This window comes from Acomys russatus, chromosome 3 (assembly GCF_903995435.1).
Source record: "Acomys russatus chromosome 3, mAcoRus1.1, whole genome shotgun sequence".
Classification (NCBI taxonomy): domain Eukaryota; kingdom Metazoa; phylum Chordata; class Mammalia; order Rodentia; family Muridae; genus Acomys; species Acomys russatus.
In genome coordinates, this window is record NC_067139.1 from 65,618,353 (window position 1) to 65,642,926 (window position 24,574).

The 24,574-nt window shown below is 47.9% G+C and overlaps 1 protein-coding gene across 1 annotated transcript; it reads right to left on the bottom strand.

Annotated features, from left to right (window-relative positions):
• Positions 1-5,055: 5,055 nt before the first annotated feature.
• On the bottom strand, positions 5,056-24,423 carry Cdhr1 (cadherin related family member 1). The gene is made up of 17 exons (XM_051142133.1): positions 24,010-24,423; positions 23,396-23,491; positions 22,333-22,478; positions 21,080-21,130; positions 19,710-19,799; positions 17,741-17,827; positions 16,215-16,331; positions 15,035-15,178; positions 14,590-14,668; positions 13,252-13,352; positions 11,460-11,663; positions 10,853-11,005; positions 8,853-9,017; positions 8,170-8,237; positions 7,352-7,580; positions 6,496-6,753; positions 5,056-6,057 (listed from the first exon to the last, which is right to left on the bottom strand). Exons 1-17 carry the CDS (start codon positions 24,062-24,064, stop codon positions 5,521-5,523), a joined length of 2,580 nt encoding a protein of 859 aa, XP_050998090.1. The 5' UTR covers positions 24,065-24,423; the 3' UTR covers positions 5,056-5,520.
• Between the last annotated feature and the right edge of the window lie 151 nt (positions 24,424-24,574).

Below are 24,574 nucleotides of genomic sequence, written 5' to 3' on the forward strand. Positions count from 1 at the left end.
TCCTTCAAGCCACCACACCATGGAAGCGTGCATGTGTATGTGCTGGGGATGAAATCCTAGACCTCACCTCACACATGCTAAACAAGAACCCTAACACTGAGATGTAGATCAAGTTACAGACTATGTCATTTTAAAGTCATTTTTAGTATGAAGCCATCTTTAGTTCCAGAAATGTGAAGGAGGATTATTTTTTTTTCTTTTTTTTTCTATCTCATAGACAGAGAACAGTCTGGCATAGATGATAGACTATAAACATGTATGGGCACAGGGATGACCGAAATAAATTATTGCCTAATGACAAGCAACTGAACCTTATTCTGCAAGGAGGTCCATTAGTATGATCTCATAATCGCATGTAAATGTGTGTAACACCAGCTCCAACACACTATCCCTTATTTATTTCTGATTCTCCTAAAGGGAAATCATGTGTCCATATACCAGGTGGATAGATAGCCTTGGTCCCATGTAGCGTTTTATCTTTTATCTCAGCACATTTTTTTCTGTGACTGGAGTCTTGATAACCATTAGAGAAGAGTAACTGTTTCCAGTTGATGCCAACAACCATGGCAAATTTGCTGGATTCTCTCAAAGCTCCCATTGTGATAAGCTTGGAGTCAGTAGTCTCCACTCCTTAGGAAGCTGAAATGGGAGGATTATTACAGTCCATGAGTTCAAGACTACCTTGATTAGCACAGCAAGATTCTGTCTCAACACCACAAAGCACCTATGTTTATGGAGACAGAATCTTTTAAAGGTCTTGAGAAACAAGATAGTTATTTCATCCCCACATTTCGCCACTTTTGTTAGCTTGGGCCCGAGGGAGAGCAACTGCAAGACAAAGTACCACATGATCTCTTAGTGGCACCTTGTCAGTTCTTGCTTGGAGTGAGGAGTATGCCAAAACACAGGCTGCAAGTTACAGATGGATGGTATGGTGCTCAGCTGCTTTCCTCCAATTCTTTCCAGCTATCCCCATGCCTTCTTTGAGGGTTGTCCATGTAAAAGACTGCATGCAAATGTCCTTTCCTCCAGGACATGTGCTCTTGTATGTGGGCCACAGCAAGCCATCCTCTAATGCATCTTACACAACTAAGAATAGCAACTGAGCTTCTATCAGTAGCTACAAAGCAGACCTAGGCGTTTGCATATATTAGCTCTTGCTGTCCTCACAACAATTAAGTCTTTACACCCTGTACTGATGAGAAAGGTGAGGCTCAGACAGCATTGGTCTTTGGCATGAAGTCACACCTAAGTAGTAAAACCTAAATTCACACCTAAGACTGTCAAACTGTAACAACACCTTATTAGTTCATAAAATTAGAAAGGCTGAGCTTAGAGGGCTGCGGGGATAGCTCAGTCAGTAAAGTGCTTGATATGCAAGCATGAAGACCTGACTTTGAACCCCAGAACCAGATTTTAAAAAAATAATCATGCTGGCATTATGGAGCATGCTTGTAATCCCAGAAAGGCACAGATAGGCTGATCACTAGCGCCTGCTGGCCAACTAGTCTAGTGGAATAGGAAAGTTTTAGGTAAAAGTGAGAAACTGTTTCAATAAATAAGGAGGAGAAGAATTGTAAGAGACATCTGAGGTTGACCTCTGACCTCCTCATGGGCATGGGTACCACCTCTCCCCTGGTGCACCTGCCTACACACACACACATGCACACACACAAACACACAAAAGAGCACTCACACACCTTTGAGTCCAAGCTCACAGGGAAGGAAAACGGCTTCAGATCACTTAGAAAATGACTTTAGGCAGCCAAGTGTGGTGGGGCACGCCTTTAATCCCAGCACCCGAGTGGTAGAGTCAGGCAGATCACTGTGAGTAGACCAGTTCGGTCTACATAGAGAGTCCAGGACAGCTAAGGTAACAAAAAGAAACCCTGTCTCAAACAAACAAAAAGAAAAGAAAAAAGAAGGAAGGAAGGAAAGAAAGAAAGAAAGAAAGAAAGAAAGAAAGAAAGAAAGAAAAAAAACTACTTTAGGTCACTCCTACTGATTAGGCATAGGGTTAATGCTCCATTCGTGGCCTTCAGAAAGGGGAGGGCATTCCTAGTTGCTGTTCCTGCCTCGTTCCCACCTATGGACTAGGAAATCTAACATTAAGCTAGACTGTAGGTCTGGGCCTATCTCAGTGTCCCAGAATAGACTGCTCTTTTGCTTGCCACTTCAAAATGCATGAAATTTGCCAGCCTCACCCCAGGGTGAGAGTGACAGGGTCTCCTTTTCCAGTGCTGACCACATTTGCTGATGTTGTTTAACTCTGTCCTCCTCTCTCCCAGTAGGCTTATGTTGGCTGCTAGGCCCTTTCCCTTTCTGTGGCCAGTCCCAGAACTGGATCCCCTGGGTCAAGTTCCTGAGTTTGTCTATAAAGCCATGCTTCTGCTAAGGACCACAGCGCTGAGCAGAACTTCTGTCCAGAGCTCTTCACACACACACACACACACACACACACACACACACACACACACACACACACACATGCCCAGAGATGAGCTGTTCTTCTGGCTGTCATACCCACACAAGGCCTTACAGACACTGCCCCGCTAGGCTGCCCTAGTGGTCCTTAGTCCATGCTCCAGACCTACTTCTTTCTCCAAGCAATCCTGATTGTACTCTTCTTGATTGGGGGAAAAAAAAAGAATTTAAGTCCAGAACAAGACAAGGTCTGCAAAGGTGTGGCAATTAAGATGTAGGCAGACATCAGAATGGCTAAGATCAAAAATTCAAGCAACACCACATGCTGGCGAGGATGTGGAGAAAGAGGAACACTCCTTCATTGCTGATGGGAAGGCAGACTAGTGCAGCCACTTTGGAAATCTGTCTGACGCTATCTCAGAAAACTGGGAATAGGGCTTCCTCAAGACCCAGCTATTCCACTCCTTGGAGTATACCCAGAAGATGCTCCAGCATACAACAGGGACATAAGCTCAACCATGTTCATAGCTGCCTTATTCATAATAGCCAGAACATGGAAACAGCCTAAGTGTCCCTCAGTAGAAGAATGGATAAAGAAACTGTGGTACATATACACTATGGAATACTACTCAGCTATTAAAAACAAAGAATTTCTGAATTTGTGGACAAATGGATTGAACTAGAAATGATCCATAATGAGTGAGCTAACCCAGAAGCAGAGAGACTCAAATAGTATATACTCACTTATAACTGGACACTAGTCCAAGGGGCATGTCTCATGAAAGTCTTCACTTACCAGGAAAGTGGGATAGAGGTGCAGACATCCTAAGGTGAGAGAAATATGGGAGATAGGGAAATAGATGGATCCAGAGGGTCCTAGAAACCTACAAGAATAACACTATGATGGGCGGATCTGGGCCCAGGGGTTCTTCTCAATCTATGGCACCAACCAAGGATAATATGTGCAGTCATCATCGGACCCCTATCCAGATCTAGCCAAGGGACAGAACATTTTCCACAGTTAAGTGGAGAGTAGGGACTGACTTTCACATGAACCCTGGTGCCCCATATTTGGCTATGTCCCCTTGATGGGGAGGCCCGATGGCACTCGGAGGAAGGATAGCAGACTACCAAGAAGAGACTTGATACCCTAGCATCATATTCAGGGGGAGGAGGTCCCCCTCAGTCACAGTCATAGGGAAGGGGAGTGGGGTGAAAGCGGGAGGGAGGTAGGAATGGGAGGATGCATGGGATGGGATAGCAATTGAGATGTAATATGAATTATTTTATTTTTCAATAACAAAAAAAAAGATGTAGGCAGACAATTTGGACAAAATGTTGCAATATTCCCCAGGGTCAGAATGCAGGCCAGGAACAACCTCAACCCTTGAATGAGCCGGGAGCCAGGGATACTGGTCTCCACAGGACAATAAACATAAATACAAGAGGACCAGAAGTCAGTTTATCCTTTGAGTGATAGATTTTATTTACCATTTACAAAAGAGGTTGACAACATGCATATTATAGGATGCTGAACTCCCTGCAGTGGCAAACATGACCCAGCCTAGCACTTGACTGAGGAAACATGGGCTAGCAGTGCCTTCCAGGCTGGATTTTTCACATGGTAGTGTCTGTCCCTTAATACAGTGTGGGCCAGGGACTACACACCTCCAGGTGAGGACTCTGAAGACTAGCACATCTGCATAACACCTCAAAACACAGACTAGGGCATCAGGAAAGCCACATGTTTATACAATCTGATCACATCAGTAACCATGGAACTCTGGAGGGCTTCATAGAGTGTGCAGATCTAGATTTCCTTAAAGGTGTTTCCTCGAAGAACAACAGCCTCCATGTATTAACTATGACAGTTGGCAGGGTTTCCCTCCTGAAAGATGCTCACATACTAACAAGGTATGTCCCAACTAGAGAAAAACGGTGTGAACCAGTGGAGCCCAGGCCAGATCCCTGCTACCAGTCCATTGAGTGCATGGGCAAATTACCCTATGTGACTCATTTCTCTATCTCGGTCAAACAGATGTGGATTAGACCTTACTGCCTGACTCCGGTTCTTAGTGACAGCGACATCAGGTGAGGGGTGAACGGAAGGAAAGTTGCATGAGTCGAGAGAAAGCCATTATCAGACGGTGGCTGTCTAGGACAGTGGCTGTGCATAGTCTCTCCTGGGAGCACTTGTGGAGCAGTTGAAGGCTCTAATACTTTCTGGATGAAGTGTAGCCAGAGAACTGGCTTACAACAAATACTTGGTAACCGTGATGCTTTGTACTTGGTCAAAGCCCTCAGAATCACTGTTGGGGGTGGGGTGTTTTCTTCATTTTACAGACAAGGAAGAAGACATTAAGAGTTTAAACAGTATCTCTGACGTCACGTGATGAGAAAAGCTGGATCAAAATGGAAGCCTTCCCTGAACTCAGGCCTAATAGCCACCTAGCACCTTGCCCTGTCTCTTCAAGTTAGGCTGGAGCCATCTGCTCTCACTCTTGGAGAAGCTCACCTATGCCTACTGTCAGGAGCACAGTCTTATCTAGATGCTAATTCTATTGATCCCTGGCTTTGGGCACTAGCTTTACAGTCAGCATGAGTTTTCAGAGCATTTTGTCCCTCTCCCCCCCCCCCTTTTTTTTTTTTTTGCCTGTATTTTCTATATCCTACAAAGTTCACTGATTTTCAACTTTAGCTGAAGACAAACGTCCATTAACCTGTTGTTAACTGAAGCTTGGGTATCCAGATTCTTGCCAGTCTTGTCACCTGTGGTCAGGGTCCTACTTCTCCACTGAGGATGACAACGTCCCAGTAGGACTCCGATGACTGTGGGGTCTAGGGTGGCCGAGTAGAAATACACAGACTTGAGTCCTTGTGGGTTTCTGTTCTCTGAAGAATAGAGACTGTTGTAGTTGTTGTGCCAAGGATTTGGGCTGTGGGTATGTATTTGCCATGTGCATCTCACAGCCTGAGGCATCTCTTGCCCAAAGCCCTTTGCAGAGTCCTGTATATGAGGTTATGACATTATACAAAATAGGGGTGACTTTGGAGTTCACTATTGAGGGGCGGGAGGAGAAGAATCGTGGGCACACTCTAGAAGTAAGCCTTGTTCTCTAGACTTTTCTTCTCAAACTTTTGCTTGAGCTCAGAGACCAGGGAGGACTGAATGGGGACTCCCAAGGGCTTGGGCGTGGGTACTTGTTGGGGTGCCTGTGGGGTGAGGGATCCAGAGACAGTAGGCACTGTCTGTCGGGCCACTGTACTGGATGATATCTTGGGGGGTGGAGGGAGAGCTGGAGCTCTGGGGGGCACTGTGATTCCTGCACTGCTGTTATTGCAGTTCTCGTTGGGAGGATCCTCTTTGAGTATAAATTTGGTAGCAGCCTTGGCCCTCCTGAATTTGAGCCACTCTATGCGAACTGTGTGGGGTGTAGGGCTGGGCCTTCTCCGGAGCACACGCCGCACAGGCAAGACCTTGTTGGACTTCTTGTTACGCCAGAAGGTGGCTGTGGAGATGAGGACGGTTATGGCCACAACAATGGCCATGACACCAGCTAAGACACCCACAGCCTTCATGGGGTTGTCCTTGGTCTGTATCAGGAAGGCAGCCATGGATCCCCGGGACAGCGTCTGGAAGAGAAAGCCACCCCTGGTGTTCAACTGCTTCTTCCTCTTTCCTAGTTGGCAGTGGCTGTGTAAGTTTCCCCAAACCTGAAAGATTTAGCATACTACCCCAAGGCACCACTTTAATAACCAAGACAGACCACAATAACCTCCTTCACATTCAAAAGTCCTGATTCACCAGACTGTTTCCTTGAAATGACAGAATATTGCTAGTCTTTGATTACAGGGAGGCCCATAAACCCCATTGAACCAGGAAACTCATGTGGGATGGATTCCTGCCAGACACTGAGCTGAGAACTACACTAGTTAATATTGAAATTAGAATTTCAATGTGATTTCCCAAGCCTGTGGGTTTGATTTCACAGACATTGCTTCATAGTACTCAGCATCCTTAGGCAGCAGCCCCTCTCTGCCTCCTTTTCCTGACCACAGCATCATGCTCACCTCTGTATCTGTGATGTCGATCTTGAGTAAGGCTGTGGTGCTGAAAGATGGGGATCCTCGGTCCTTGGCCTGCACCTGTAGGGACCATGAGTAGTCCCCACTGGGGGTGATGTTGTGTAGGGCCTCCAAGGAGCGGATGGAATTCTTGAGCCTGATCTCCCCTGTGTGTGCATCAATGTCAAACACATTGGCTGGCTCTGCACGGGTGATGGAATAGTCTACCACATTGTTTGGCTCCTCCGCATCCTGGTCTGTGGCCTGAAGGTGGGGGGGGGGGGGGGGGAGGAGAGAGAGGCACTTGGGAAGATATCCGTGAACATTGGTTAAATCAGAATATAAAGTGGGGCTTTCTGGGTTGATGGGAAAAGATTCTGATCCTATTTGCCATAGACAGAGTTGGGGAAGGAGAATGTGTGTGCTGCTGTGAGCCATAGTCCTTGATAGGCCCTACCCTGTGCTATGGAGTAGGTGTTAGTGACCCGTTATATATGCAAAGATAAAAGCTTGGATGCCAACTGGCTGGTCCAATGGAAGGGGGATATTGGCATTCAAAGCAAGTCTGTTGGGTTTCAGAATGCATGCCTTTTCTACATTGAAAAGATCATGCATTGTGGGAATAGCATCCTTTGAAGACAGGCAAATCAGTTCCGTGAATTCAGTCAAGAGCAACACTTAAGCCCTCTGAACATCAGGCGTTTCATTGGTGCTGTCTTTTTTCTTAGAGGAGTTTTCTAGGTGGGGTGGAGAAGAAGCTATGTAAAATGTCATGTGGTCTGTTGCCCTTAGCAGGATACATTCATTTTAAGCTAGATTTGTATGACTCAGTCAGGGGCGCTTGACTGCCTCTGAAACCCACCTCAATTTTCACTGGGGTCCCCAGCACCATTGTCTTCTCCTGGATGCTCTGTACAAACTGGGGGTAATGGTCATTGACATCCAACAGGGTGACAAACACCTCAGCCAGGCTGTACCTCCCATCCATGTCTTCTGCCTTCACATAAAAATTATACCTTGAAGTGCCCTCAGCATCCAGGCTGGCCCAGGGCTGAGTGTAGATAAGCCCAGTGGATGGGTGAATCAAGAACCTGCCAGACATAGAAAGCAGAAAGCACAGGAAATCATGCATACATGTACATTCATGTTCATGCCTACACGCACGTGCCCATACATATGCGCACACACATGCATGCATGCCTACAGTTATGAAACATACCCAAAAGTCCTCAATGAGACACTGGGCAGCTTCTCCAAGCATCCCGCCTGCTCCTTCTGCATCCTTACTATCTGACTCTAGGAGGCAGACCCAGCTATTGACTGTTGAGTTCAACAATACAAACCACAGTCTGTACTTCTTACCCCTGTCCTGTCACCCCCCACCCCGCACCCCCATCCTCTCCCTGCTCATCTGCCTTCTGAGGTCACTACCTATCCTCCAGGCTATGACTGCAATCTCTTTTTCCAGTCACCTCAGTCGAGTGTCCCTTCTCCTTCCCTCAGGCTAGCCATGGTTTCCTTCCTTTCCTTGCCCCTTGGCCTGCACGCTGGGATGCTTACGTCCTTAATTTAGCACTTAGCCTTTTCTAGGTTCTTCCTGACACAAGCAGAGACTCTCTTCACCAAAAGCCTCATAAACTCCATACCTGCAGCTTTGTCTTGGGTTCTGGATCTACTTACAGGTTTGACCCGGTCCCATAGATGGAATACTGGACTTTGCCCCATGGTCCTGTATCTGGATCAACAGCCTGTGAAAAGGAAGGAAGGAAGGAAGGAAGGAAGGAAGGAAGGAAGGAAGGAAGGAAGAAAGAAAGAAAGAAAGGAAAAGACAGAAATGCTCTAATGGTACCAGCACTGTGATGAGGCAAGTGGCAGCTCCCCTAGATGAAGGCAGGCAGCTAGCAGTGGAAATCTGGCAGAGCCTAGGGTGTGTCCAGTAGGGAGGAAGTAATCTAGAGGCTGCTCTGCACCCTAGTTTTCTTCAGGGAGGTGCCAAATGTAAGAGAACCCAAAAGGCCTATATCTGGAAGACTGTTCTTCTTCTTTCATAAGTGATGGGGAGAGGGGATCGGCTTCAGGCCCTGAGCTTGGGGCTTGCACATATATCCCCATTATCACTAGTAGGAAGTGGCCTAGCTGCTTCTATAATGCATGGCAAAGGTAAGGACACACCCCTATGAGCAGACTATAAGAGACGGTGCCTTCTGCCATAGTATAGACTCATCCCCTCATCTGGCCCCTGCTCCATAAGAAGTGAGGGAAGACACAGACTATCTTTCAATGAAGAATCGGAGACTAAATGGGGACAAGGCGGGGGGGGGGGGCTTGTTCCAGATCACACTGTAGGCCCATCCCCAACTTACTGTGACGGCCACCACGTTGGAGCCCCCTGGAGCGTTCTCTGGAATCCTGGCAATGTAGTAGTGAGAGGTGAACTTGGGGACGTTATCATTGGTGTCCAGAAGCTGGATCACAATGTCTGCCGTGGAACTGAACTTCTCCGGGGTATTCACTTCAATGGCCAGGAGCTGGAGAAAGATCCAGAAATACACTGGCTGGCTGGCTGGCCAGTTACCCCACCAAGATCCCACTCCCACCTTTCTCCTGAGATCTGACCTTCCCACCATGTGCAAGTCTCTCCATCTCTTGTTCCTCTTGTGTTGCTTTTTTTCTTTTCTTTTCTTTTTTGAGTCCAGGTCTTGCTACATAGTCCAGCCTTAAATTTGCAACCCTTCTTCCTCAGCCTCTTGAGTGCTAAGATTACAGGCGTGTACCACCACACCCAATGTGCATCCCATCCTTACTCTGGCTCCTGGTCCCTTATCCCTGCTACCATCCTCACAGTCACACAGCATCCCTCCCTTATGAGTCTGCAATTCTAGTGTTCTTATCACTTCCATTAGTACTCGGGCCTGGCACTATTACTGTCTTGTTCTCTGGATCTACATATTCCTTTGTAATCTGAGTTTCCAGCTTTTTTTTACAAACTGATTTCTCTAGAGACAAACCAGTATAATTTTTACCAAGTTTTCTCCCCAAAGGAAATTGTAGGTAAAAGTTAACTTGGCTTGACTAGCCATAGTGGCACATGCCTATTATCTCAGTACTCCAGAGGTGCAGGAAGGGGGATTGTGAGTTTCAGGTCAGCCTGGGCTACACAGTGAGCTCCAGATCAGCCTGGGCTATACAGCAAGGCTCTGTCTTAAACAAAACAAAACAAAACAAAAAACTGCAATGAAAAACATGAGTTAAGTGGTATGGCATTAAAGGCTTCATTATTTAGGGAGGATTTGTAGTTTTAAAATCAGGAACATCTTCCTATCCTTGCCTTCCTTAGATCCCTCTGTGAAAACTTGTGATTTTCATTAAGTGTTGCATATTTCTCACCAGGATAATTCATAAGAATGTTGCATTCATTACTTTTGCAAGAGTGCCTTTTATTCCATTATATTCACATTCTCTTCCACTCCATAAGGAAACTGTTGGGTTTAGAGTGCTAGCTCTGTGCTATGATTTTTACTTTATGAGTCTTTCAATAACTTTTCTTACATTTTTCTAAGAAAACAAAAAGACTCCTCTTAGCTTCTCCTTTCTAACACTTGCAGCTCTTATTTCCTCTTTATCTGAGAATAATGTCATTCCAAACATTGGGTGACATCTTGGACCATCTTGATGACAAGATGACTCATGTTTTACTCCCAACTCCAGACAAAGCTTTTAGTATCTCACTTTTTACCATGATGCTGGCTATATCCTCTGTGTATATAGAATTATAAGTAATCATGAGTTAAGTAATATTACTGAAGTACTGATTTTTCCTTTCCATTAATATATTACTCACATGTTAAAATATGGCAGGCATTATTTATATATATTCATAGTGTTGTATAATTATAAATGACATCAAAGGACTATATTTCCCTACTTCTGTTAAGGTTGTTACTGGACCTGGTGACAGATGTCACAGGCACATGAGAAAGCCTGTATTTTGATAATCACACAGTTTCTCTATGCATCTATTAACATGGCAAACATTATTGGTAACTATATTGGTAGTGCACTCTTGACTTCCTAGTCCTTACGTTCCTGAGGCACAGGTGGTTCAGAAGCTGGCACCTCAGTAAGGATTAGGCTGCGAGCACTTTGCTGAAGCTGCACATGGAGACATCTCCACTTCCACCCTCAACCAACCTCCAATTGCCCACATGCCCACAGGATGGGCAGATACTCTGGGTGGGGAGTGAGTAGCACTACTCAGGGACAGGGGTGACAACGGTCCCCGCACATTGAATTCAGACAGTGGTGTGAGCTAGCCTACTCCCAGCCCAACTTCCCATTCAGGGCAGTGTGAAGCAAGACCCACCTTGAAGGTTAACACCTTAGACTTTTCAAAGTCAATGGCAGCTGAGTTTTCCACTATGATGGTGACTTGGGCTTCATTCAGGACTGTCTGTGGCACCACTCGGAAAATGCCTCCAGGTCCCACCAGCCGTAAGTTGAATTTGGCATTGGCTCCCTGGGCAATAGAGTTTGAGGAGAGGAAATAGACGATAACTAAGAATAGAAATGCATTATATACTTGGGCTAGGCGAAGAGCCTGTACATGCCCTAAGCGGCGAGTTGTCTTTCCCTGTAGAGGTGAGTCGATTAAGGATCATACTTAGCAGGGCATGATGACTAAGCAAGTAAGAAATGAAGAAGGCCTAGCTCTGTGCTGATCCTAGGAGGAGGCAGAGACTTTTGCAGACATGCAATTGGAAGGGCAGATGCAGAGGGCCTTTTCATTGCCTGGCTATTGCTTTGCAACCAGTTGTGGATGTCTAAGCAAGTGGTATGGGATTGACTGCCGTTCCTCCACTACCTTTTCATTGCACCATATCCTGTTATTCATTCTGTGACTTGCATTGGCTCTCCTACTGGAACTGAGAGTCGACACGGACCCAGTCAATTTCAAGAGCACCAGCACCCACCTGGTCAGAGTCATTGACAGTGATCTTGAGGCCACGAAGGATCTCCCCCTGGGGTGGGTGTTCATATATGGATAGTTCAAACTTGTTCTGAGGTCCACTCTCTCCATAGAAGGTTGGAGGGTGGTTGTTGAGATCCACAATCCTAATGGTGACTGGGACTGTGGCCTGAGCACCTAGGATCCCGGGAGAGTTGACCTCTGTTACCTACAATGGAAACGGATGGCTGTGGCTGTGTGGCAGGCAGACTGTTACTGGTCCTAAAACGTTTTTCCTCCTGGTGTTCATGCCCTGGTAATTCTTCTCTTTGAGTGTTGCTCTGCCTGACAACTTGCTTTTGATTCACCACGCAATTAGATTACAAGAGGTTATGATTTCATTCTGCTAGCAGAGTTTCTCTTTCTCAAGGCTTTGGGGAAGCAGGCAGCTATGCTCGAGAGGCTAAGGATAGGATAAGGAGCTAAATGTAACTGGCAGGCAACAGCCATGGAGCAACTGAGTCATACTGAAACCCAAATGAGCCTGAAAGCCAGTCCTTTCCCAGCCACACCTCCAGTGAGACCCCAGCCCTGGCTAGCTGATTGCAGCGATGTCATGACCTTGGAATCCAAGATCCACTCAAGCTGGACCTGGACTCCCCACTCCCACATACTGTGTGATATGAATGTTTGTCTTAAGCCATTAATTTTGGGGTGATTTCTCCTCAGGCATTAGCCAACTAATACAGGTTGTAAGGCCAGGACTATGAAAGGGTGACAAACATCCGGTTTTGAAGGCCTCCTTCCTGTGTTATGTAAGGACGTTCTGCTCCTAAAAAGATACTTTAAAACAGTGCTTCTCAATCTTCCTAAAGCTGCTACTCTTTCACAGAGTTTCTCGTGTTTTGGTGACCACCCCCCCGCCCCCACCACGGCCACTGCAGCCGTAACATTATTTTTAATGATACTTCATAACTGTAGTTTCGCTACTGTTATGCTGCTCTAAAATGACCCTCCCAGACCCCATGTGACACCTGTCTGTAGCCTACTCCTTCTCAGAAGCCTCTGCATGCTGTTCTTCTTTCCTGTCCCACTCAATTCTCACACGTCCCCTTTTAGACTTTTCGCACGGACTTCCACACTGCATCTGGCGTTGCCACCTGAGCTCGAGAGGGCTCAGCTCCCTTGGTTATGTGACTCAGCTCTTGGCAAGTTCTTGCCTTCTTCAGCCCCTGCTGTTTCCTTCACCTGCTCCCCACATCCTCCTCTCCCTTAGCCTCTGATGCTGTGCGGATGTGGACTTTACCAACAGCTCCTCTCTTGATACAACCAGGGGAGTATTTCATCCCCTCCAGACCTGTCTTAGTCTCCCTACAGCTGCTGTCACACAACATCCCAACCAAAAGAATCCTGGGAGAAGAAGGGGTTATTCCCACTTGTTGTTCCACGTAGCTAATCATTGCTGGGCAGTTACAGAAATAGGAGCTTACAGCAGCTGGTCACATCACATTCACAGTCAAGAGCATAAGGACTGTATGTGTTCGTGTTGCTGGTTTGCTGCTGCTTAGAACATCTCTAGCTTTCTCTGCTTGTATTGAGCCCAGGGCCAAGGCCATGAAATGATGCTCCTTCTGCATTGTCATTAATCCTGTTTGTGATCGTTGTTTCTCTTTGCGAGTGTTGGCTGCAGCCTGGTGTAGGTGCTCCTTGGAATGGCATTTCTGTCCCTCCCCACACTGAGACCTTGGGTCTCCTCACTTTTGTTGCTCTGCAGGAATGGAGACTGGGTGGGACAAGCCAACCTAGTGGAGGGTCACCTGCACATGAAGCTCATACATCTCTCTCCGGAGCTGGGCAGGGCTCTGAAGGACCGAGATGGCTCCAGATGTCTCATTAATTTCAAAGACTCCATCACTCTCTGTCACAGAAAAAAAAAATGTTCTGAAGTTTAGCACGAGGTCATAGGCAGAGGTCCTCTGGCATCATGTGGAGGGCTGGTTCCTCATAGATTGTAACACTGTCAACCATCTGTGTCTTGTCAATGAGGAAACTGAGTCTCAGAGGGGCCAAGTAACTTTACTAAGGTCCCTCAGACAGTATAGATCCAGACTTGAACTTTTTTCTTGCTCTCAGAATCCATCCCATGTGCCTTTTCTTATACTTAATAGTGTGAGTACATGGATATGTGTGTGTGTGTGTGTGTGTGTGTGTGTGTGTGTGTGTGTGTAAGAAAAAGTGAACAAGAAGAGCAAAGGAGAGAAGGAGATAAGAAAAGGAAGACAGAGAGGGGGGAATGGATGGGGAGAGGAGAAAGACAGAATGGAGCGTGGAGAAGGTGCAGAAGATGGAAGGTGTAAAGGAGAGAGGTAAGGAAGGGACATGGGGTGAGAGTACTGCAACTGAGGGGATGTTTCAGAGGTGGTGAGGAAGGAGACACCTGGAAAGGGAGCCCATGCATCCATAATTTCTGGGTGGTTGGGGGCATGCTTTTACTTGAACTCCTGTGTACCGGTGTGCCTTAGGGAAGAGGCAGTGCATTACAGATGTAAGTGCATCTAGGGTCAGGCTTCAGGTGTGCTATTCTGGTCTCCTGAGGGTTGTGGAGCCCAGCCCAGGGACACTGGTACAACCTGGCTATTGTGCTGCTGTATTAAGAGAACATTCCAGTCATCTGACTTAGATTAAAATCACAAAGCAATCAATACGTATTAACCTCTCCAAACATCAAATTTCAACGTACAGGCCTAGTGCTATGGAAATACCACAACAGTGATGCATCTAATTCATTCACTTCTGTGCCCCAGTCATAAAGAAAGGACAACAAATGAGAACAAAGCACAGCGATTCTGAAAGTGTGAGAAATGTTGCTGCTCACACCATTGGTGACTGTGCTCAGGGTGAGGAGACAGACTGTACACAGCTCTCTCAGGAGCCTGTGGTGCGCGCTCTCTCTCTCTTTCTCTCTCTCTCTCTCTCTCTCTCTCTCTCTCTCTCTCCCCGGATGCAATGAAAAGCAGGGATAGGTCAAAGTTGTCACCTGAGGGGACTTGCCCCACCCCTGTCCCTAGCATCTTTTCATCCTGGTCCCATAAGTGAGGAAAGCAGGATCCAGTTGCCCGGAATCAGAGTTGTGGCAGAGAGGTAGCCCCGCTTACCATTCAAGAGCCTGTAGAGGATGTGGTTGGGTCGGCCTCGGTCTCCATCTATGGCAACCACAGTCAGCACCTCTGAGCCCTTGGAGAACAGGAACCATTGTCTGAGGCTGATCGTGATGTAGCGATTTCCCCAACCCAACACGGCCCAGTGATGGATAGGAGTAACATCTCACCCAGGAAAAGAGCTAGGCTTTGGGTGGCTCCAGAAGGTGACCCTGTCGTGACTTGATTAGGGATCTCTGCACCTGGCCTCCCAGGGCTGAAGGAACCACCTGAGTAAACTTCATCACTCTCTGTCCCAGGGACTGAAACTCTTGGCCTCCTAACTGATGCCTAACCAGCTTCTCTGAGAGGGGACTAGCTAGCATCTGGGGAGTCCAGCCATCATCAGAGTAGTCCCAGGGAGTCACACAAGGAACACTGGCTAGGAGAGGCAGCCACTCACCGGAAGAGTGTCCTCGTACACATAACCATAGTAGGGTGTACCCACGAAAATAGGGGCTGTGTCTTGAATATCTTCCACATTGATGGTGACAGTGGTGGTGGCTGAGAACATCACATCGGCCCCTCGAAGCCTGCCCCCACCATCCTGGGGAGGAATTGGGCCAGAGAAGGGGGGTGAAGACAAGCTGGCCTTAGGGTGACAGGCTCCGCTTGAATGAGATTGATGCGACCTCCTGGCTATAAAATCAGCTGGCCCCTTCCAGTGTCTATTTGTTCTTACGTCTCTGGAGCCCATTATCCCTTCTCAGTGGTGCAGAACATGCCAAAGAAGTGATGCATGGAAGTTTTAAGTGAGGTGTCTGGTACGTTTCTTTGGATACAGAATTAATTAGCTCTCCAAGTACATTATGTGTGATTAGTGCTAGAGGAGGAAGAATCAGACCTAAATTCCTACTCCTAGCTAGAAATCAAGCCTCAAGCAACTCCTAACAACCTTCCGTATGTCTTGTCTATGGTGGGGGCCATGGCATCCCAGGAATGTGACTGGGACTCTTCTCTGTTTAAGGGAAATATACAGCTGGCAGGTAGAGTGGTACCCAGCCTCCTGGTACAGCTGTAGGAGGGTGGCTGATAGCAAAGCATCAATCTGAAGGAGGGCTTCCTGCAGAAGAATTCAACAAGCCTAATGGGACATCTGGGTTTTCCTCTTCCCTGAGGCAAGAGGCCAGGCTGAGCACCTGTTGACTCCCAACATCCCACCATGTGCTTCACAATCCGAAGTGAGGAACATCAGTAAGCTTCAGGACATTTGGGGAAAGCAAGTTCAGAGGAGATAGCTGTTCACACAGCAAGGAGGCCCGTTCGCCAGTGAGAGAGAGAGAGACAGTGGAGGTTGTAAGAGGGACACAAATCCCTGCATCATGGCTACCTCCACTGGGAAGGGACCTAAGAGTCATATCATAGCCCTCAGATGGAAATGTGGCCTAGCTAGCCTAAGGACACCACCCTTCCTGGAAAATGTGTTCAGGCAGAAGAGATTCTGAAGGTGCCTCCTCTGCCCACATTGTGTCTCCTGCTCTTGAGAACACTCACGCCTTCATAGAAACTCACCATGCTCCAACCTAGCCAAGGCTACAATCACCACTGGAAGTCCCCCCACCCCCCGTATCTTTCTTTGTTACCTTGGCAACCACAGTGACGAAATGAGCCCTCGACTTCTCATAGTCCAGTGTGGCCCCAGTCTGGAGACGCAGCACACCGCTGTGGCGGTCCATGGTGAACTTGGAGGAGTGTAGGTTCTGTAAAGTTAGGGAGCAGCTGAACTCAGGGAGGAACCAGGAAAAAGCCAGGAGCTCTTGCTCTGGTTACTGAAGGAGTCATTTGCCTTCCTTGCAGAAACTCTGGCTTCCAGGCTTAGATTCCAAGTCCAAGACCGCTGTCTGCCCGAACTCGAGGTTTTCCTTCATTCTCTTTGCTCAGGCCTTTACACCTTCAGTCAAAACCAGCTCATCCCCTCGTAACAAAACATGCCACCTTGTAGCAGGAAGAAACATCTAAAGAGTGTTCTGACTTTGTTGTAGCTGAGGCTTAAGTATAGTAGTAAACGAGAGAGATCTGGGGACCTTCAAACCACACCAGGTAAATGGCTATGGTGATTATATGCAGTGTCTAACAGGAGACGGCGGGTAATCAAGACCAGGCTATAAAAGCACTTGCCTCTGGTAAGGTGCTTGGGGGCTCTTCTGGTTGGGGAAGGTCAGGAAGTAGGATCGAGATAGTATAACCGGAGCTTCACATGTGTTTAAACCTCATGCTGATTGAATAAGCAAACCAGTATTTTTCATACCCATCTTATGCACGAGAAAGCGGAAGTAAGAGAGTTAAGAAGTGTGCTGGAAGAATATGAGTGGTCAGTGTGTGTTTGTGGGGAAGGGTCTCTAGATCCTGCGAGTTCAGAGGATTTCTCTAGAACTTATAATTTTATCCATGATGCTGTACTGCAGTGAGAATTCTGAGAGAAGCTGACCAGATATGGAAAGAAGAAGAAGAAGAAGAAGAAGAAGAAGAAGAAGAAGAAGAAGAAGAAGAAGAAGAAGAAGAAGAGGAAGAGGAAGAGGAGGAGGAGGGGGGGAGAGGAGGAGGAAGAGGGAGGAGGAGGAGGAAGAGGGAGAAGAGGAAGAGGGAGAAGAGGAAGGGGAAGGGGAAGAGGAAGAGGAGGAAGAAGTGCTGCAACAACAGAAGCCACGGGAGGGTGGACAGCTGCTCCCAGGAGATCAGGAGAAGGCAGAGGTTCTGGGGAGAAGGCTCCATCTTTGCTAACACAGCAAAAATGGATGGGAGTGAGGGCTGAGGCATCCTGGCTCTCTTTTTGGCATAGTTCCTTCTCCTCTTTTTCTTATTGACCATTTCAGTCCTAAATGGACTTCTTGCATCCTGTGTGGGTGCTAAGTGTCCAGGATTTCTTTAAGGAACAGTGTAGGGAAAGTAGAGAGCTGAGGGTCCTAGAATCCTAGAAAAGAAGGAGGGGCTGGGTCAACACTGAGGAAGCCAAGATGGCTCTATCAGGGGAAGAGGTCTTCTATCTAGTTCTGGTCCTGGGGGTTCTCCTTGAGAGCAGAGGCACTGGTGGGTATTCGGGGACTAGCTGGTGATGGAAATGGAGGACATCCAGGTGCCCTCTCTATCTCAAGGCCCTGTTCCATCTTACCTGTAGGAAGTAGGTGACACTGCCTCCAGAGCCTGTGTCTTTATCCTCTGCATGGACCTTAAAGATGCTGCTCCCAGCAGGTGTGTTCTGGTGGGTCACAGACAGAGCAGGGTCAGTGTCAGTGACAAGGTAGAAGGGTAGAGGCATGGGGGCCATGGGACAGAGGGGTCAGCAGCGTGGCTGACTGCAGAGTGGAGAGGAGGTGGTGACAAGCAAAGTACCCAACAAGAGTGGAGAGGGACAGGGACAGGTGGAGCTGAGGGAGTGAATACAAAAACAAACAAACAAACAGAAAAACAGATGGAAGTGAGGTGGGGCAAGAAGTCAGTGGATGTCCTCAAGGGGAGAGTCAGAAGCAAAAACTGGCCCCCTAAGAGCTAAAGGTCTTAAATATGACACACTAATTTTTGAACAAGACACAGCTCATAAACAGACATACTCAGGGTTATAACTATGGACATATCAGGATCAGTAAAGAACACACACACACAGTTACCAGAACAGTGGAGTATCTTCCACCACTACTGACTTGACTTAGAAAACATGGTTTTTGATATACTGTGTGTATGTGTGTGTGTGTGTGTGTGTGTGTGTGTGTGTGTGTGTGTGTGTGCACTTGTACACATGCCACAGCACTTGTATGCAGGTCAGAGGACAATTTGCAGGAGCTAATTCTTGCTTTTCACCTTGAAGGTCTCAGGAATCGAACTCAGATCATCAAGCTTGTTGGCAAATGCCTTTACCCACTAACTCACCTCAGTGGCTGCCTAGTAAACATTAGAGAGGAGAAGCTTGTTCTCGTGCATCATAAAACAGAGGACAAACAATGGGACCTTTTATTTAATTGTTTTTCTTTTGGAAACATAAGAAATGTGTGATGGCTGTTCTTCTAGGGGACCTAGGTTCAATTTCCAGCACCCACATAGCTGCTCACAATCATCTGTGACACTGGCCTCTTTGGACACTATGAACATGTGGTGCACAGATATACATTCAGGTAAAACACACGTATAAAAATAAATATTTCAAAATTTTAAAGAATTTATGTGAGTGACTCAGTATAATAACTTCAGTGTTTTTACTCTATCTTAACGAGTGTACTAGGGGGAAAACATAGAGCCAGAAGACTTACTGGCTAGTTTTATGCCACTGACCTTTACCTCCAGTCTGGAGACAGAAGGCTCTCAGGTGGAGACAGGAGGACCACAATTCAAGGTCATCCTTGTTACTCGCTCTCAAAAACAAAAAGCCAAAAACCTTTTGGGTTTGGTGACACTCTCGCTTCCCAAATAATAAGACTACATATATGTGTCACCACATCCAGCTTGAGAACAATCAAAATTAAAGGGGGGGCGGCGGGGAACATGTCTGTAGGAGGCTGGAAAAATAGCTCAGTAGTTCAGAGCACTTGTTCTTACAAAGGACCTGGTTTCATCCTCCAACATCCACATGGCAGCTAAGAATCATCTGTAACTCCTTCAGGAGACATGACCTCTTCTGGCCTGGGCACGTGCTGCATATATGTGCTGCACGTATAGTCACATGCACGTACAATAAATAAGTAAATATTTTTTAAAAGCTGTGCTTAAAGGTTGATACTTCATATGGCTTGACAATGAAAGAGCAAAATTCTTCGTTATAGTGAAATGAAAAAAAAAACCAGAATACAAAAATCATATTTTTTAAATCACAGTCATATCGAACAAAAGGAATAAAAATCCTATGCTCACACACATACAAATATTAAAAGGAAACTCCAAATTTTAGAGAAGTTGCAAAGTAGGGGAGTGAGAATGGCTTTTAAAATGCATTTAACATTTCTACAATAAGTATACATTTACATATATAGTACAAATAGCAAATGGGTGCAGTGGGTAATGGACAGGTGTGCTACACTCAGGGCAGCCCATGGGGTCAGACCATGGGCCCAAGTAGGAGCTTTGTCCCTTCCCAAGGGTTCCTCACTCACCTCTGGAACCAGGATGATGTAAGGCTCCTGGGTGAACCTAGGTGCCTCATCATTGGCATCTGTCACCAGTATCACGACTTTCTCTGCCACCTGCGGAGTAGAAGGGTCAGAAGTTGGGGCAGGGAGACCTTTTGGGAAGATACAAAAGATGGCAACTAACTCTCCCTTTTTCCCTCTCTCTCTCCCTCTCTCTCTCTCTCTCTCCCTTCCTCCTTCTTTCCTTCTCCCATCTTCCCTTCCTTCTTCCTTCCTCCCCTTCTCTCTTTCTCTCTCCCACCTTCTTCCTTCCCTCCCTCCTCCCTCCCACCTCCTTTCTAACTTGCTTTTGTGTATCCATGCAACAAATATTGTTAAGCAACCCCCTGATGACAAGCACTTTGTTCCACCCTAGAGACAGACAACATTTGATGGGACATCTTCCGGGCCCACAGTAGCTTAGATATGGGCAGAAACCAGCATGTAGAGATACCATTTAGAATGACAATGTAATACCCAAATCCTTGGAGCAATGCCCTAAGTAGAACCCCCTAAGACAGTATGTGCCTTTGGCCTGTACCAACATGTCTTTCCTTTGTGCTGAACTCTGTATCCACAGGCCCTGCAAGGAGCCTGAAATGTGGTGCTGGACAACCAGGAGCCTCTGAGACAGGAGGCATCAACCCTAAAGTGCATTTTCCAGTTTTCCAGAGGAAAGAGGCAGAACCAAACCAGGAAGTAGGGATCAGTATGCGACGCCTAGAGGAGGTGGCCACACAGGGAGTTCAGAGTACAGAAAGGTCTGGCTCACCAGTTGGCAGGATGGATGGGGGAGAAATGTTGGGAGAGGCAGATGGCACCTGACAAGGAGGCCGTGCAGGGCAACTTGGATTTCATCCTGAGGGAGAAGAGCGCCAGCTGTCTGTGCTTTCACAACTGGAGTGCAGCCAGATCTTTGTTTCACAGTGAAAGGCATGCCAGTACTCCTAATGCAGATTGGGTGGTCAGCTAGCCCGGGGCCTGTTGTAATCATGTCACCATTGAAGTGGCTGGCAGAAAGTAGTGGTTGCGGGAGTGTGGGAGAAGTGAGGGAGAACACCTGGCACCCAGGCTCCAAGAGCCAGTGACAGACGCTGGCAGATGGGGAATGAACCACAGCTTTGAGAACTTGCATGGTGTGGCTAAAACCCACGTGAAGCAAAGCGGAGATACCTTGATCTCTGCATGTTTCGTTCCTTCCTTCACCTGTGGCCTCACTGTGCTCCTCAGATGTGGGCACTTTGGGTAGGCCTTCCCTGTCCTGGCCTTGCCTTGATCAGGGAGTCCCACAGCCTGGAAAAAGAACCATGCCCCATCCAGGCTGGAAAAAAAAGGTATGATGAAAGCTGACTCACCAGGTTCAGGCCATCAGAAATGCTGATGATGGCTTCGATCTCATCTTCCCTCTGTGAAGCGAAGGGGGATTGCGTGAGTGTCTCGGTTCTGACAAGCTGCCATCTGCTGAGACTTGAGGCTGTGCTGCAGCCTCACCAGAGAAGGCTGTTTTAGGGAGGCCAGGCGCTGAACAAGGTAGTGCTAGTGTGCAAGGCCTATGAAGCTCCCTCTAGGGGGGGGGCCTTAATTGGGAGGACTCTGTGGGTCCAGATTCTCATAATTCCAGAGGGTTTCTTGTGTTTCCTGCTGTAGCCAAAAGGGGGGGGGTCTCCCTCACTTATCTTTTCCTCTCTCCTCCCATATCTCTCCGCACCTCTCCACACTCCAGGATTTGGCTATGATCCATGTTCCTGGTGTCACAAGTATTTCTTAGGACTTGGTGGGATCTCTAGGAGGTCGTTAACTAGATCCACATGTGCACAGAGCAGTGTGGGGCAGCAGTCTGCTCTTACTACAAAGTCCTCAGCTCAGTGGTGAGTGCTCTCTTTCCCCACAGCCTCTCAGATGTCCCCTCCGCTGACCTGTGGTTAGTAGGTCTTACTGTGGAACCAGAAACAGCAGTAGCCTCACAGCTCATGTAGGGAAGTGGAGGGAAAAGAAACCCAAACCCCATCATTGCAGGGCTCAGAAGTGCCCAGAGTCATGGGTGTTTTCCAAAGCCAGGTATACTCTCTCAGCCCCTCTCTAGCCCAGCCTGTGGCATTCTCTGTGGTTTGTGGGGCTTCTGCAAGGTCAGGCTTTAAAAACTCACTATAAGGGGTCTCTTTCAGAAATGTCTACATACATTTTTTTACCCCCTGCCTCCAGAAGTACATTTTTTAAAAAAAAGTTAAACATGTTTACAGATAAGCAAGACTGCTAGGCAAGGTGATGCATGCCTGTAGTCCCAGCACTCGGGGTGACAGAGGCAGGCAGATCTCTGTGAGAGTTTGAGGCCAGCCAGATCTACAAAGCAAGTCCAGGACAGCCAAGGCTACACAGAGAAACCCTGTCTTGGAAAAAAAAAAAAAAAAAAAAAAAAAAAAAAAAAAGGCAAGGCTAACAAGTGTCATTGAAAGGATTGCCATTATTCCCCCTGGAGGAAGCAATCTAGGGGCAGAGCTGCAGCACGGGATCAGCTCCTCCCTGATTCCCTCTTCCACAGAGAGCAGCCCAGAAGTGTGTGATCACTAAGCCAGCAGTAGCCCAATTTGCCTCCTGTACTTCTTCGTACCTCTCTGTCCAGCTCTTCCACCAGGGTGATGTTTCCAAAATTTGGATCAACAGAAAAGACACTTCTGGCGCTGGGGTCGAAGCTGATGTGGTAGGAGATAGGGTCTCCCTCTGGGTCGGTTCCATTTAGAGTGTACACGTGAGAACCTGGAAGGAGACAAAGGGAATATTTGGAACCTGGGACCCAACTCTTGCTGACCACGGAGGATGCTCAGAGCTAGAGACTCAATTATTAATACTCAGTGCCAAGGGGACAGCCCCCCCCCAACCAGGTCTCACCCCTGCTGTCTGCTTCCTACTTCTTCTTTATTCCCAAAGCTATGAGATGTTATCATCTGCCACTCTGCAGACTGTGATGTGTAATAACAGATTGTGGAGGAGGTGTCTAACAGTGCTGACTTGCCCTCTGCCTGGAAATGCCTTCTTTCCCAGAAGTTGAAACTGCAGGGGTCCCAGGGATCAGGAGCCAAGAAGAGCAAACACATAGTCACTCAGAGGAGGAGATGGCTGCCTCTCAAAGAGAGGACTCGCTCTTCAGGGATTTCTGAACGCAAGCATCTCTGTTCTTCTGCTCTCTTCCCAGGAACTAGATAAACTGACAAGGTGAAGTACAGGGTGTGACTCTTTCCTCTTTCCTCCCCACCACTTTGGGCATGTCAGCTGGTTGGAAGTTCTTGGGTTTAAATCCTAGATTCTGTAGGCTCGTGGAGGTAAATAGGTTTGCTCAAGGTCACACCCTAAGGAGCAGCAAGCACCTCACAACTATGCCTCTGAGGAAGCCAGTCCACCCCTTCGTTGGGAAACCCCAACCTGGTCCCGAGGAGGAGTCCAGTTTGGATCACCATAGCAGCAGTGACCTCTCTCCTTGTCCTTACCCTGGGGCATTGAGAGCACAAACAGAGTACCCACGGGAGGCAACTCTGTGTGGTGCAGGCACTCCATAGGCTCCCGGAGGCGTCACGAGTGAGCAGTTTCACTGAGTTCTGGGGAGGTGAGTTTCCCCCTGGGGGAAATTCTCTCTGGAAGACCAGGGATGGCTGCTGTGGACAAGGCTACTTTCTTACCTACAGGAGTGTCTTCTGGAAGGCTGAACAGGGCCATGTTTCCGTTAGTGCTGCCCACTCCATTGTCAAAAAAGTGAGGGGCAAAGTTGGCTTGGACTAGGAAAATAATGAAAGCAGAATGACCAACAGACACCCAGACATGCCTAGGGGCCTTCACATTAGCAAAGTCACCTGTCTAGGCCCAGGTAATAATGAAAATAATGAAAAGGAAGGGTCGGGTACCTGGAAAGAGTATGCTTGGGCTGGGATCGAGCTTTTCAGGGACACATATTATGGCAGGCACCGAGAAACAAGATGATGGACAATCCACCCCATTAAAGAGCTCAGAGAGGGGCAGTGCACCTAGCCAAGGTCATACTTCCTGCCTTGCCTAGGGCAGCCAACAGAGCAACCCCCAGCCTCCCACTGTGAGTTTGAAGAAACCAAACCCTCTAGTGGCAGAGCCCCAGTTTGCTGGGATGCTGGCTGTCAGCCTCTGGAGAAGCTTCCACAGTGTCCTATCGTCCGGCCTCTCGGCTGGCAAGCTGCCGGCTTTCCGAGGTCTGCAACTGGACAGTGCAGTCTCAATCCCAGTGTTCCCCTAGTGTTCCCCCTCTTTGGCCCTCGCCACTCACCCAGGTAAAAGCGCAGCAGCCCCAGGACTAGGGCGGCCGGCGGGCCGAGCCTCATGTCTCCGCGGACTGGTTGAAAACCTGGCCACTGCCAAGGCTGGGTGCTGGTCCTCGGAGCATGCCCTAGGCGCCTGAGGAGAGCAGAGGCTACGTTGTAGGTGACGGTGGCAGCGGCAGTGGCAGGAGGGAGGGAGAGCGGGTGGTGCGAGGGCGCTAAGCGGATGACAGCGCTGGCGGATCTGCACAGCTGGATGGCTCCGGTCAGACAACTAATGAGACCAATTACTGAGGCCAGCTTAGAGCAGCGGGCGGGAGGGCGTGACAAAACTACCTCCCTCCTACCACGCCCTCTATGCCTTAGCAACCCAGGAGCACCAGGTGCAGAGGTGGAGCTTTGCGCAGAGGGGCTGTGTGCCTGCCTCAGACTACCACGAGCAAGCCACAAGAAATTCGGGGTTTCCTGGGGTTTGGTATGGCTCCCGCTGTGTAGGGACTTTCCTGCATTCTTTAACTTGTTTTGTGGCTTTCAGGGGATCAGACCTCTGCGATCAAAGCATTCATGAAAATA

What these genes read in the sequence shown, in the direction of transcription:
- Cdhr1 (XM_051142133.1), bottom strand. Translation starts at nt 24,064, where the DNA reads ATGAGGCTCGGCCCGCCGGCCGCCCTAGTCCTGGGGCTGCTGCGCTTT. An exon ending in ACATCATCCTGGTTCCAGAG is followed by an intron (nt 17,828 to 19,709) that starts GTGAGTGAGGAA and finishes GTGACCCACCAG; the next exon opens with AACACACCTGCTGGGAGCAG. An exon ending in GTGTCACCTACTTCCTACAG is followed by an intron (nt 16,332 to 17,740) that starts GTAAGATGGAAC and finishes CTAACTTTACAG; the next exon opens with AACCTACACTCCTCCAAGTT.